The 14,274-nt window shown below is 44.3% G+C and overlaps 1 protein-coding gene across 6 annotated transcripts in view; it reads right to left on the bottom strand.

Annotated features, from left to right (window-relative positions):
• Positions 1-14,274, bottom strand: part of PDZD2 (PDZ domain containing 2) — a 142,615-nt gene that overhangs the window by 57,510 nt on the left and 70,831 nt on the right. For 5 of the 6 annotated variants that reach the window (XM_062599491.1, XM_062599492.1, XM_062599493.1 and 2 more), the window contains exon 2: positions 11,213-11,591. The exons of the other annotated variant lie outside the window; for it this stretch is intronic. In XM_062599491.1, the coding sequence (XP_062455475.1) occupies positions 11,213-11,591 (379 nt within the window). The remainder of the gene's footprint in view (positions 1-11,212; positions 11,592-14,274) is intronic. 6 annotated transcript variants of the gene reach the window in all.

Raw genomic sequence — 14,274 nt, 5'->3', positions numbered from 1 at the left:
CAGGGGCAAGAGTCAACTATATTTATCTACACATAAAACAGACCTTAGCTACAGCACAAGAACGCTCTAGAGAGATTAATTGCTTTAAAGTGCCTTGTACCCATAATAAAAATAGTATAACTGAGAAATATAATCTCTCTGCCTCCCCTAAACCAAGACTAGGCTAAAATGACGACAATCTAGTCTCCTCACAAGATGCACTTCCGAGTGTCCAGCTGCCAAATTCAGTTAAAAGCACACCCTTCAATAAAATTTAACAATCCAGTCATCAAATTGTGTTTAACGATGTGCAAAAGCTCTGTGGAATTTTAGTTATGCAAAGGTCTACAACATGCAGTGCCTACTTGCACTCCTCAACCTATCAGGCATTAAAAAAAAAGCTACTCTTAACTGATCCACACTCAAATATTCATTTACCTAGCAAAACACTCAGTAGCAGCAAATTATAAGACTCCGCTGCTCTTAATACAAGAATCGTCTTATTCCCTTTGAAGTCCCATTGAAATCAAAAGCACTTGCAAAGCGAGGAATTACTTAGTCTGAATATGGGTGGCAAAATCCAGTCACACTAAAAACAGCAAAACAAGCCAGCATGTGCCCAAATATGCATTTCTTTCACGAGTTTTAAATGACATGCTCATATACTGTTTACAAAAAAAAAAGAAAAAAAGAAAAGAAAAGAAAAGGCTGTCCCTCGAGTTCCCACTGATCATCTACAGGCATTTCACTGGAATAAGCAACTCAGCATTGACTGGAAATCAGATCACCTCCCTGTTCTTTCACTCTTCTTGATAAAAGCTTGATAGCTACTTATTTAAGCACACTGGTGCTGTTACAAAGCAAACTCCCACCCCAAAATATACATGCATACCTTTGAGGGGCCTCATTCCAAGTTTTTAAGAGCTGAACATTTTAAAAAGTAGATCCAGAGCCTCTGTTTGAGGTCTCTTGGAGAAAGGGGGTGCTCGGCAGAATCCCCTCCCCTCCGCATGCGGTAGCTCTCTCTTTTGCACAGAGCAGCACGGGAAATTTCACAGCCAACCGGGAAACCCCGCTGCTTTGAACACGTATCCTCTGCGACTCCATCACAGTAAAGCCTTAACAGTGAAGCTCTAGGCTGAATCCAGGGATTTTTAAATGCATTTAAATTTTATTGAAAACCAATTTCCTTGAGTTACTGGAGATTCCTAGGTTTAGCAACACAGAACTTAAACAAATAAATAAATAAGGCAGAATGATTCATTTTATATCTTTAATTTTTTTTAAGGATCATATTTTCAAGCTTTCCTTTATAAACAAAGGGACTACAAGCTCACTTAGTCTTCAAACGAAAGCTAGGATTCTGGTGTATTCACACAGCTCTGGAGACTTACAATACACAAGAGAAACTTCAAATGTAGTTAGAATTGGCAGTTTGCAGGTCTGATGTCACTGTCCCTGGAGCCTGTCTAATCCCTGCTCAGAGCAAGATGAGTTTAACTACTGGACAGTCTCCTCTGATCGGCTGCACAATTCTGGTTGCTGCTTGGCTGCTGCCAGTTTCACATTTCTATTAACTTCTGGATTTTTCCATCCACTCAGAGTAATTCTCGTAACTTCATTTATAAACAACACAATAAATCTGCACACACGCCCCAATAGCTCTCTCTGGAAAAGCATTTCATGCCTATGGCAAAGAGATACGCCAACGACTGTCCAGCCGGGTATTTCAAACTCCAGATATCCTCAGCGAGGACTGAGAGGCGAAGCAGCTGCTGCATCCCAGGTCTGGTCAGATGCCCCCTTAAGAAGGACACTGCTCTGGCCTTTCTAAAGAGCAGGGAGACCAGCCCACATCTGCCCTTAGCTGAAGTCAAGGAAACCCAACAACGAAGAGAGCGCGAATGCCGAAGGGCTCATTAGATGACCCAGGCTGACTATCTGTGCCTTGCAAGCCATTAAGTTTCAAGCATTTCACCCGAGACGCAGCCAAGAGGCACCCTCAGAAATACATCCATGCTTGCTCTGAGATACCAAAGGAATGAGTATCCAAAATTTCTGTTAGAGATTTGTTCCCTACTTGGTCACTCCCACCAGCCCAAAGCAAATTCTAACTCTGCTCAAATCTGTCACATTGGACTTTGTTTATCACCAAGAGCAGCACCGGACCTGCCTACACCAGGGGACTGCAGATTCCTCCGATGGAAGATTTCATGGACATGATGGACAACCATCCGTCTAAGGTGATCTCAGAGAAGAAGATGAGAGCAGATGATTTCTCTGAGTCCTTCCCAGACCCACATTTTTTACTTCCTTCAGCACTCCTACAGCAAGAGTAAACATAAATGGCCAAGTTAATACGGCTGCAGTTGGAATGCTAATTCCCCCCTCTAGTTACATCATTCTTACGTGACTCAACTTTTTTCCTAACTTGGCTCTTTTAAGCAGGCAGCATTTTGGATCAGATTTTTTCCACTTGCAGATGATAAACTTCAAAGTGCCTAAGCTACAAATAATTAAAATGGTTTTAAGACAGTACAAATATTCTACTTGGATTAGTCACAAGCAAAAAAATGGGTCATCTTATGTAACAGACCACAAGTGAGAATAGAGAATACAGTTGGTAGTTTGAAGTCAGTCCCTGCAGGCCATCCTTCTCCACCGTTAAACCATTATACATTAGACAGCCTCTGTTCAGAACAAGTCTACATCTGGAATAAGCTAGTGTGTTACAGATCAGAAAGGAAACCCACTGCCAGCGCTACGTGGGGAAGCTTGCATTCCGCCTGCTCCGAGTGCATACCATCAAATGCTCAATTTCATAAGCACATCATTAATAAAACAAAAACGAGCATTTTTCCTCTAAGCAAAAAAAAAATAACAAAATATGTCAGAACCATTCTTCTCCCCCTTTCTTTCACCAGCTAATTGTAGGGTTTAAAGAGGGCTGACTGATTTTTGACTGTGCAGTGTTCAAGAAGCTGCAAATCTATATATTCACAAAGGAAAAATTGCTTTGAAATCTTGTATTAGAGAGGGAAAAGCTTGTCAGGAGCAAGGTGTAAACAAATGGAAAACAGAAATGCACTAAGTAGTTAAAAAGCCAGACAGTAGAAGGAAAATGTAAAATAGTTGTCTACAAGCAGTACTTTCTGTCACAGCCGCAATTCAGCATTTGCACCCCTTTGCAAAACAAAAACAAAAAAAAAAGAAAAAGAAAAAAAGAAAGAAAAAAAAGAAAAACAGAGATAAGCACTGAGGGGAATACCAATAATCATGTGTCGTCATGTGAGATCTGTATCCATACACTGACTGTAACAGGCCCTAACACAGAAGACGGGACACCCAGCTGGCATTTCACCATGGATTTTGATCATCTGTCTGCAGGGGCTGGTTCCCCTATAGGCATCTCACAGGTTTCACCCATAACAGCAGCAGAAGCAAGCGGCCAGTTCTTCCTCACTGCCCACAAAGCTGCTTTTGGAAACTCGACACTTAAAGCAAAAAAGATTCACACATTAATAAAAATGATCACAATAGTCTTGACAGGAGCTGGCAGCCAAGGTGCCAATTACACGCAGCTGAAGTATTTCCCATACAGAAATATGCAGCCACGGGACCGCATGCAGACCAGCGCATAGGAGCAGCCCTGCAAGTCCTGGCCAGTGCATCAGCCTCCTTGATGGGCAGCCAGCGTGGGACACCAGCACACCTTTCACAGACCTCCAACAAATTAAAAGCACTTCTCCTGGCAAGCCTGAGGAAGGCCAGCTACTTGCCCTGCCTTGGGTCAAATCATGCCTCCTCCCCAACCTGCCTCCCACTGTCCCCATTCCCAATTAGACACATGGGAGAGAGACAGCAGTAGCTGGCAAATTAACTTTCATGATCAGATACCAGGCGATTAGCTCAAACATGTCAATCTCAAGATGCAGTCAAGAGTCATCACTCTTCACATCGTACATACTACTGTGAATGACTGCGGATCAGAAAATCAAGCCAAAATCTGATTTTTGCAGATTCTTAACAAAGCAATTATTTCATTAGTGGATAATGAGTACATTTTTCATCCGACATTACTAGGATATTTTTAAGGCTGGTATGGCAGCAGGGTTCCTGCTTTTTTCTGCTACCTCAGGTCTTGTTTTCAGGGCTATACAAGCAAAACTAAACAATTCCAAAACAATTAAAAGTAGGAAAATAAAAAGCTAAATTCCTTTATCAATAGATTATATTCCTATATCTAACATTCTAAGACAAGAGCTCTTTGTCCTTTCCTGCCTCCCACAATGTTTCTCCGCAGTGAGGCACTGCAGGCTTTTTGGTTTCTATGTCCATACGATGCAAAGCCATTCCATGCCTCTTAGTATCTTCTCCAGCACTTGAAAGAGTTAAAAAAAAAAAAAAAAAAAAAAAAAAAAAGAGAGAGAGAGAGAGAGAGAGAGAGAGAGAACAAACGACCAACCATCAATAAGAATTGCCCAGGGTTGACCATGCCACTTTTCTATGCCCAAGAAATAGGCAGGAGCCAACAGCACAGGCACAACTGCAACTCCATTCAAGTGTCCAGCACTGACCACCTAAACAGAGTGACACATTATAACAATTCCCAGGCACTTGGTGTCCTTTTCTGAAACAGAGAGAAGTGCCCCAGGAGATGAACCCTGGGGAACAGCTAAAAGCAACATTTCCCCCACCACCCCCCCCCAAAACACACACAGTTAAAATACACAAAACAGGCATCACAGAGAAGGGAATGAAAACCCTGTTACTTAACACCAAATGACCTCCAGGGATCCCTCTCCAGGGACAGGCTGATCCTTGACATCATTTTTTTGGCAAGGGCTTTAAACATTTTATCAGCCATTGCAAGCACCTGAACTACATAATCACCCCTTATAAAAATCTGCTGGAGTCATTTGTCATCCTGAGCCATCACCGTCTGGATGGTGCCTCCATGGGCCCTTCCTCGCCCTCCCTCCACCTCCTGCCTTCGACTGAAGCTTTATTTCAAGAGCAGCCAACAGATTTCTCACTGTCCCTGATCCAGGGGGTTTTAAGCACAGCAACTCCCCCTGGAAAGTTCAGGCTTTTAAAAGTTCAAATATGTTTGCGTGCTCACAGATGTCTTGCTTGGTCTCATTCTGTTGCTAAGTTATTGAGAATGTTTGGTCGGTCAGTTTGAAGTTTCTCAATAATAGAAATAATAATAATAAACCCTCAATGACTGCAGCATATTAAAGTCTATCCTGGAGCAAGCCACTGTGGTACTGATGTTAGCTAAAGCCAAGTCTTTCATGGGGGCGGATATTACACCCTCTTGGGCCAAAGGATGCCTCAGGTCTGTTCAGTGATTTCAGCCCACCAAATCAAAAATTAAGGGCATATAGCTTTATAATCATGATTTACACCTAAAGCTTTACAGAACTAAACAAACAGCATGTTCTATTTTAAGGTATGTCCACTTGTTTTCAAACACTTGCACTTAATGATTAAAACATAAATGGTGTGAATTTATATTCAGCTGAAGCCATCCTTCTGCATTCCAGTTGTGGATTTTCTGTATCATTAATACTGTACGCAAAATGAAAAAAACACTTTTCAGCAGGTGGGAAATGCATTTGTACTTATGTTTTATCGTAACAGAGCTTTGATCTCAGCTGAGATCGCTTAGGCGCTGCTGTAACATAACACGGTACATATCTGTTCTGCCTTTGCAGGTAGCTCATTTCCGACAGTGAGAACTTAGTTTCCACATGATGCATTAAAACTAATTCATTATAACTTATCCATTACCAGGTTATCTTTCCCCACAACGCTCCCCTGCCTCTCTAGAAAATTCCATTTAGAAACAAAATAAAAGGACAGATTACTATTTGAAATTAAAATCTATAATTACCACAGCTGTAGCTATTGCTTAAATCACTGCAAACAAAAGTAAAATCTTAATTCATCTGAAGAAATCTGGCAGCAAGCGATACTTATCCCAGAAAGTTGTGACTACTGCTGTTTTAGGGCAAGGTGGAACTCACATCACTGGCAGTAAAAGAGTATTTGCAATATCAGTACCAGTTACATAAAAGCACTGCCTAGAACTCCAAGCAAAATCAAGGCCAAGTTTTCTCAGTGCTGTACGATGGAGTTAAGACAGCCCTTGCTCCAAAGAGAGCTGACAACCCGGCCCAGGCGCGACAGAGGGAACACATCCTTATCACGGAGCACACTGAAGCTTCGAGACGGTAGGCAGCCCCAGGATTCATGTTAATGAGGGCTGGAAGCAAATACACAAGATTAAAAAGACCAAAGAACACAAACAGACTCTGAGGAAGGCCTTTATGCATCTCAAGGTGTCTACAATTAAAAACCAAAACCAGAGCTATTTATATCTAAAACATGCATCGTACAAAAGCCTCATAATAGCCCTGATGCAATAATCACTATCGCTTAGGTTGCCAAAACAGCTGATGTAAATCATTTTAGCCTCACTAGCTTCAATGGAGCTGTGAATATTTACACTTGTAAGTATGTTGCTCAGAGCAGGGTTTTCATTTTGGTAAAATAAACTGATAGGAAAAGATTTTCTAATACTGCTTAAAAAAGTAAAATCTTTTAAGTAAGTGTATTATTTTGAACCTCAATTTTTGATTCCTATAATGTGTCACTAGCCCTGCTCTTCTGCTCGGCAAGATAAGGTACATTTTCCAGTAACAAAAATGCAAGGTAAGTCTAGCATTTACCAGTGCTAATTGGTAAATATGGCTGCAGAAGGGCTGTCACCTCATCCTCAATACAAAGTAAAATATAATTCAAAAGCAGTCAGCCCTCACTGAGACAAGCCAGCTCTTAATAAAAAAGCTGTAATAGGACAGAACAGGGGTTTTGATAAATTGCAATCAAGCACATTTCAATTAAAAGGATACAAAAGCAAGGGCCCATTTGCAAAGACCTGGCCGGGCTTTTACAGACACAGACATCCATACGCATCCACATGCACCTGTGTAAAGAGTTACAAGTCTTAAGGGAGTTGTGGCCTATGCAAGACAGGCCCAGCTGACCCACAAGGGAGCAGAGCTGGCTAAGCACGCCGTTCCGGCAGCTGTAACTCACTGCAAAATATTTTGGGTTAACGATTCCGAGCACTTCTCATCCACGGATCCAAAGCACCATTACATTATAAACCAGACCTCTCCCAAACCTCCGTGAGGCTGGGCAGTAATATCCTCTCGCCTTCCCCGCCTCCCCTCCTTTTTTAATAGATGGTAAGCTGACTTCGCAGAAAATATACTTCATGGCGCTACCTAATGCTGACTTGTTTCCATTCTGGAAACACTTCCCACCACAAGCACACGCTCAGGCCTCACAACCAACCCAGGCGATGCTGGGCACGCACCCTGGACCTCTCCTATATCCTATAAAATAACCCAGTGGAGAAATGCACAAATCCCCAGGCTCTGCCACCTACCTTCGTTATTAAAGCTCAGTCTCATTTAGGTAGCTTCCACTGGTGACTGCTGAGCTTGAATCTGGATTTCAATTAATTTCAATTAATCCAGAAGCTACAGTGAAGGGAGAGCATTCAGGGGGGAATACCTAGAAGTTCGTTTGCTTTTCTTTTTTATCCTTGGTGCTTTAGGGACTTTCCAGAGCCTCCTGCCAGGGCAGGAAGAAGAGAAGGTGGCTCGTCCTGCATTTTCTGCGCTTTGATATGCTTCACCTCCAGCCCAGCTTCTGGTGTGAGCAACGAAAGCCTCTCTCATCATGTCAGTGAGGACTGAACCAGCTCAAGCTACTGTTACAAACAGCACTCACAAAACTCATAATTCTGATACATCACTTGTGCCAGCTGTATTAGACTGTATCTCAACACTCCTCAGGGACTGAAGAACCAGGAGACTAGTCCAAAGCTCTTCCAGAAACACTCTGATAAAGAAACTGAGAACAAAAGTGATGAACTCTGTCTTAACACTAAGCCGGGTGAAACCACAAATCAGTATGTAACTAGCTCGCCCATGGTTTCTTTCCTTCTATCATTTCCCAGCTAACTCCGGTGGCCCCTCCGCATACCCATCTTATATCCTTGCCTTTACAATTACCAGCCTACAAAGCACTACCCTGTTTCAAGCTGCTGAATAAAAGAAGTAAACTTTGATTGCTGTATTTAAGCTCCCAAATCTTCCCAGGATGTGATGGGTCATTACTCCAGCTCAGAGACTGCCTGCTTTCAAATCACTGCACGTGCCTCCTACCGAGATCAGCCTGGGTCCCTCCCAAGGTCATACCTGGCTTCCAGGCCTCCGGGACCTTCCTGCCACGCAGATGCAAGGAACCTGTTTAGAAGCCGTACATTTTAAGGGGCATTTAAGTTCATCCCGAAAATATTGCACCATAACTTAACCAACTGTAAACATTATAGACTGCTAATTGACGGGTACAATTTTTATTGAGGTTATGTACAAGAGAAGAACCTAGCAGATTTGTTTATACACGTCACCAAGAACACCAAGTGCACAGGAGAGACCAATGGAGATCGAAGAGATGAAAGCAAGCCTGAAGGGCATTGACACCCGCACGTAAACAGGTAATGCAGGAACCTCCTAGTGGGTTCATCTGACAAACAGTACTGGTCTCGGCTCTCATTTTATGATTCAGCACTGCTGTTATTAGCAGTGCACAGGAATAAAGCAGAAGGAAAACACCAGGCTCGTGGCAGAGGAGGTACGCTGAGAGCAAACAACACCCCGGCACACAGCTGCCTCAAAAGCACTCCTGCTGCAACTTCTCCAAGGCATCAGCTGGAAGCTGCCTGCTGGGTTTGGTAAGGGAGCAGCTGAAGACACATAGACTCAAACTAAACTCTCCTGCCCTAACTTTTGGTTGCTACAACTTCAAACAAACACTCAAAAGGGAGAAAAGAGCTTTTCTGGCTTCAGTATTTCAATTTCTGTAACTCTTCGACCTGCTTCCCAGGGCAAGGAGTAAGAAGGAGCTAAAGGGAGTACAAGGGGCGTTAGCACAAGAGGTCCTCACGCAGCTGCACAGGTCACGGGGCCACTTCTCCAAGCCTTTCCTGCCATTGACAGCCACCCTCGGGCTCACTGCAACTGGCCGGAACTGTTGCAAAGCGAATACAGTGGTCTCCAAAGGCGCAAGATGGACAGCGCTGGATATTCAATTAGCCAACTCACGGAGATGGCAAGCGCCGCGCGGGCAGCAGGGATGGGCCTGTTTTCCCCACAGATGCAATGCCCTGCCAATGCACCTCATCCTCGTTTGGGAGGAGATGATTCACCCCACCGCTCCGAAAGGCTTGGATCGCTCTTCGAAGCTTGGAAGCAGGTTGCAACTTCTGACACTAAGTTGTGGAAACTATTTTCAAAAGGCTCCTACCACAACTGAATCTCAAATGCCTAAGTGCTGGGTCACGCTTTGAAAACAGCTTTAAGGGAGATTTGAGGCTCCCAAATTTCCTTATTCCTTGCTTTCCCTCTTCTTTAAATAGGATTCATATAATTCTATAAGTTTTATTCACTGTCTACGAAGAAACAGAATTAAGCCATTGATTCCTTTGACAGCATTCCCACACAGACGTTAAAGGCAGAGGCTTCTGTAAGGCCCCCTTATTTTTATAAAGAAAAGGATGATCAAGACATGCTATTCAGGCTCTAGCTATTCAAATTTTTCCACATTCTGATGCAGGAAAATGCAATTAATACTGACTCATACAGAGGTCATACCTCTAAGCAAAATATTGGCAAGGGTGGGGGGGAAGAGAAGCAATTTTGCTAAATGACTGCCTCCCTGGTCATCTCTCACGCACCAGACATGAACAGATGATAGCTCTTAAATTTCCAGTGACTTAACTAAGCTTTCACGTTTTACAAAGCTACCTTATATCTGCTTTGCATTAAAAACATGTATGTATTGCTCCCATTCAAATATTTTTTCTGAATTTAACGATTTACTTCTCAGACTGAGATGGCTCAAAACATCAAAACAACAATAGCGTCAAAAGCTCTAGATCAAAAGTTTTGTTTCAGAAAAACTCATTATCTTCAGTTATGATATATCTGTAATTAGATGTCTTCAAAACGGATTTAAGTTTTTAAAGTGGCTGGAGCATTCAAAATGCTGAAAGTCTGGATCTTTTTTAACTTAACATTCTCTTTCAGAAAAGTTTTTACAGACTGTAAATTTCCAAACCTGTACACAAGCATCCCTCCCTCCCTGTTGCACCACGAAATCAAACTTGGCTCACCGATGGGAAGAGCAGGTTTTCTCAGTTATGTTTCTTTAGGATCACGTTTTTTCTTTATTATTATTATTATTGCTTTCAGTCTCTCTACTGTATTTTAAGTTTGAAACAACCACCACCGCAATGCACTAGCGTCGGGGATCGCCGATTCGGGACACATTAATACCGCACCTTTGCTCGACACAATTTAGCGGTATGACATACACTCGAATCGCTGCGTTATCAGCTCTGTAGCCTTAAAAACAAAACCAGCTGTTGCAGCAAGTCCCCAGCCTAGCACAGCAGCCTTCATCTGTTTATACTATCAGCGTCTTCGGGAAGATTGGCAAACAGCTCTTCTGGTGATAGACGCATACTGAAATCTGATCAAGACTTGGTGGTTTTTTTTTTTTTTTTTAATGCACGTGCGTGCAGCAATAATGAAATTCCAGCCAGGCAACAAACCCCAGGATCTCCACCAGGTCGAGGAGAGAAGCAATAAGAGGCCCTCGTCCCACCACTGTCCCCGACATTAACAAATCGTGCATCTCGGCAAGGCAGAGCAAAATTCACAGCAACTTCCGGGGCGTTTCTAAACGTTTTCCGAACAAGCTTTGTAACGCAAGCTAATAAACGGACTGTGGTCTCGCGCTGACTCCCTTTCCCTTCAAAAATGGGCTTCTAATGTCCGTTTTTAACGGAAGCCGTAACGGCCCGTCGCGCTCAGGCAACGCTAGCCGCGAGGTGACCGCCTTCCACCGGCGCCTCCTGCCACAGCGTCGTAACGCCACCAGTTGTCTCCTGCAAACAAAATCCGGGAGCCAAAAGCGACAGCTCTGATGACTAAGCAACCTTCTCCCCTCGTCACAGACCTACCACGACGGAGGCCCCTCGCCATTATTACTCGAGGTCGGGGCCTGAGCCCAGGGAAGCTGCTCCAGACAAGCCCTTAATCCACCAGCGTGCCCGCTGGATTCCTTACGACGCCCCGAGGAAACGTACCTGGGCGGGCTGGTCGCCGTCCGAGAGCCGGGACCGCTGCTGTCCCCCGACGCCGCCCAACGGCTCCTCCGCGCCGCTCTCCGCCGCGGCCGACGACGCCGGCTGAGGGGCCTCCACCTCCATGGGCGTGCAGTGCCCGTTGCCCGGCTCCGAGCCGGGCTTCTCCTTGCCGCCCGGCGTCCTGGTGATGACGCCGAACTTCCTCGTCCTTTTCCCATTTCGGGCGGCTCTGTCGCTCGGCTCGGGGCCCGGCTTCGCCCCGGGCTCGCAGCCGTCGCCGGTGTTGCCGTTGGAGGGAGGCGGCGGGGCCTTGCGCTTGATGCGGCGCAGCATGATCAGGTGGACGAAGCCGCCATTCCAGCACTGCTCAGCCAAGTAGCTGCAGGGGAAGGGACAAGCGCGGGTTAGGACCACGACGCCGGCCCTGCGTCCACAGCGCCCTCCGAGCAGCCCCAACTACCCCACTACCGGGACATGGCGGGACACCCGGACGCGTCCGCAAACGCTCCTCTCCTTCCGTATTAAATATTCCAAGTCGCGCGGAGGAGCTCCGAGCGACCGCCGACGCTGCTGGGCGAGCAGCCCTCGACGCCGGCACGTTCGCTCTGGCTGACCTCGCGCAGGCGTTATGTGACACTGGTACATACCACCCAACTGGTTTCCACCATTCTGACCTCAAGACATGTGTCACAGCAGCACGAAAACATGGGTGAAGCAAAGCAGAGCGGGTTTCCAGTGGAGAATAAAACAAATAAGTAAAGATTTGAAAGAAGAAAAAAAAATCAGGCAGGCTTCATTTGTGCAGCAGCCCATAGAGTATTTGCATCTGAAATGAGCCTTCTTAGCAAAACCAATCTTCTGCTTCAGCATACATAGATGCTTTGAAGGCCTCAGGGAAAAAAATCAACCACTGGGGTAGGCAGGCGTCGCTCCAATGGCCTCATTGGAGGCAGAGCAAAGCGCGGCACCACAAACTAAGGCGTACCAGCTCCCATAAACGGGCATGGAAATAAGGTGGGTTTCCTTTAGAGTAAGCATACTCCAAAGAAAGCAAGAGCTAGGTCATCTCAGCTGTGGAAGGAGTAAACCGCGAGGTTTCCAGCACTGCAGCAAAACATCGCCTCCCCTCCCACAGGCTTTGAATACGCCTTGAAGGAATTGACATTTCTGTTGCAAGCAAATACTCGGTGACCTTAAAGAAACTGCACCCATTGATGCAAAAGGGGAATCTAACTTCGTGTCTCTTTTGGGAAAGCATATACCTCAACTAGAATTCTTGAAATACCTGGATTCTGAGCCAAGGGTGTAGCCAACTGAGAGTACAAACAAGCTGGAATTTGTACTTAGCAGGTTTGTATGTGCCCTTTCACACTGATTTAGGTCCTCAAAATACACTGCCTTTCTCACTAGTGAAAGCAGCAAGTATTTCCAAGAGCATCAAGTGAGCGTCTGCTGCAGCTGCAATGAACGTTTTATTAATATGGAGCAGTTGGTGAACCTACAGCTATCAGAGACGGGAAAATAGGTGTGGAGCTAAATCATAAGGGATCCTAAGAGAAAATAATAGAGCAGTTTGGACTGAAAGGAGAAACTCAGGGGTCTTCCACTTTTTGGTTTTTTTCTACCCAGAATTTCTGGGCTAATTTTCCCCTCTCCTTTCTTAAAAAGTTTGTTAGCTTTAAATACAACCCTGGAAAATTATTCCTGCATAGAGGTGACTTATGGCCAAACAGGAAAAGCAGCTATGATAACCCTGAAGCAAACTTCTTTATAGAGGAGTGAAAAAAAGGAGAGTAATCCGGACCAGTCTGGGAGTGACTCAAAATACCCACAATGGGTGTGTTTTTGTCCATGGATGTTAGCTGGTAGTTTCAGCCTAGTTCTTCCCAAAGCTTAGATGTCCCCACCAGAAAACATTATAATCATCTTACATCTGATTAGGAAAACCAAAGCCTAGATGAATATAACTATATAGCCTTCAAAACAGCCCTGGAGCAACAGACTTGGCACAGCAAATGTTTGTCCTTCAAGTCTCCCCAGTGAATATATGGATTTCAACCTCCTGGACAATCCACTCTGCAGTTTTCACTAGGCAAACCTCCCCCCCCCCCACCCTCCCCTTTAAAAAAAAAATCATTAAGAAACTTTAAATAAAACCACAAACCATCTAAAATCAGACAGCCAAGGAGCCCTGTTGGTTGGAAAGTGTCTGCAGCCAGAGTCAGCTATCTGGGTGGCCACAAGGTGACACGTCACTCAGCAAGGCACCAAGGGAAGACAGGACCTCAAGGGCTAGCTTAAAAAAAATCCAGAACTAGAATGGAAGTATTTTTGATTTTCAAGTTAAAAGAAAAAAAAATCTTCTAATCAACAGAAAAGGGGCAGTTTTGTTCCAGAGACAATATGAGATGCCTGTTTTTCACATTTATCTTTCAACTCAGATTTCAAGGCAGCCAGTAAAGTTGATTAAAATTCATGACTTTTGCTTGCAGCAATATCACTGCACTCTGATCCATCACACACAAGCCTGATAGCATTGCTTCTCCTGGCGCACAGAACAGAAAAGCAGTTCCTCTTCCAACAGTCCTGGGGTTCACCTAGGTGCTGCCCACCCTGTTTTTGCGCAGTCAGTTCTGCCTGACTTGTTTTTGTGCAGGTGCATGTACGCAGGGATTTTTTTTTTTCCTTAAACACAGATCTCTATCTCTGAACTAATCCCTGATGTATTTTTGAATGCCAGTAATCAAGTGCAGGCATTCATCAAATATTTGATTTAGGAACTATGTTGAATGAGAGAGAAGTTAGTTACTGGATGTCCCAAATAAAGCAGCCTTAGGAAAAAATAATTTACTACTTTAATTCCCTTTATAGCACATATATTTTGTAAATTTATTATTATTTATTATTTAAAATGTGAATTTATTAAAAAGGAAGACAGAAGCTCTTTTTTCTATCCACTGGCCATAGAGTATCAAGCCTGAAGTCTGGAGCAGGGTTCACAGCCAGCATTAGTAGTTGCAGCTGTACTGAAGTCAGTGGAGCCATGCTGATTTACTCCATAT

The sequence above is a fragment of the Rhea pennata genome, chromosome Z, assembly GCF_028389875.1.
Source record: "Rhea pennata isolate bPtePen1 chromosome Z, bPtePen1.pri, whole genome shotgun sequence".
In the NCBI taxonomy this organism is placed as follows: Eukaryota; Metazoa; Chordata; class Aves; order Rheiformes; family Rheidae; genus Rhea; species Rhea pennata.
This window is presented reverse-complemented; position numbering and strand designations above follow the sequence as displayed.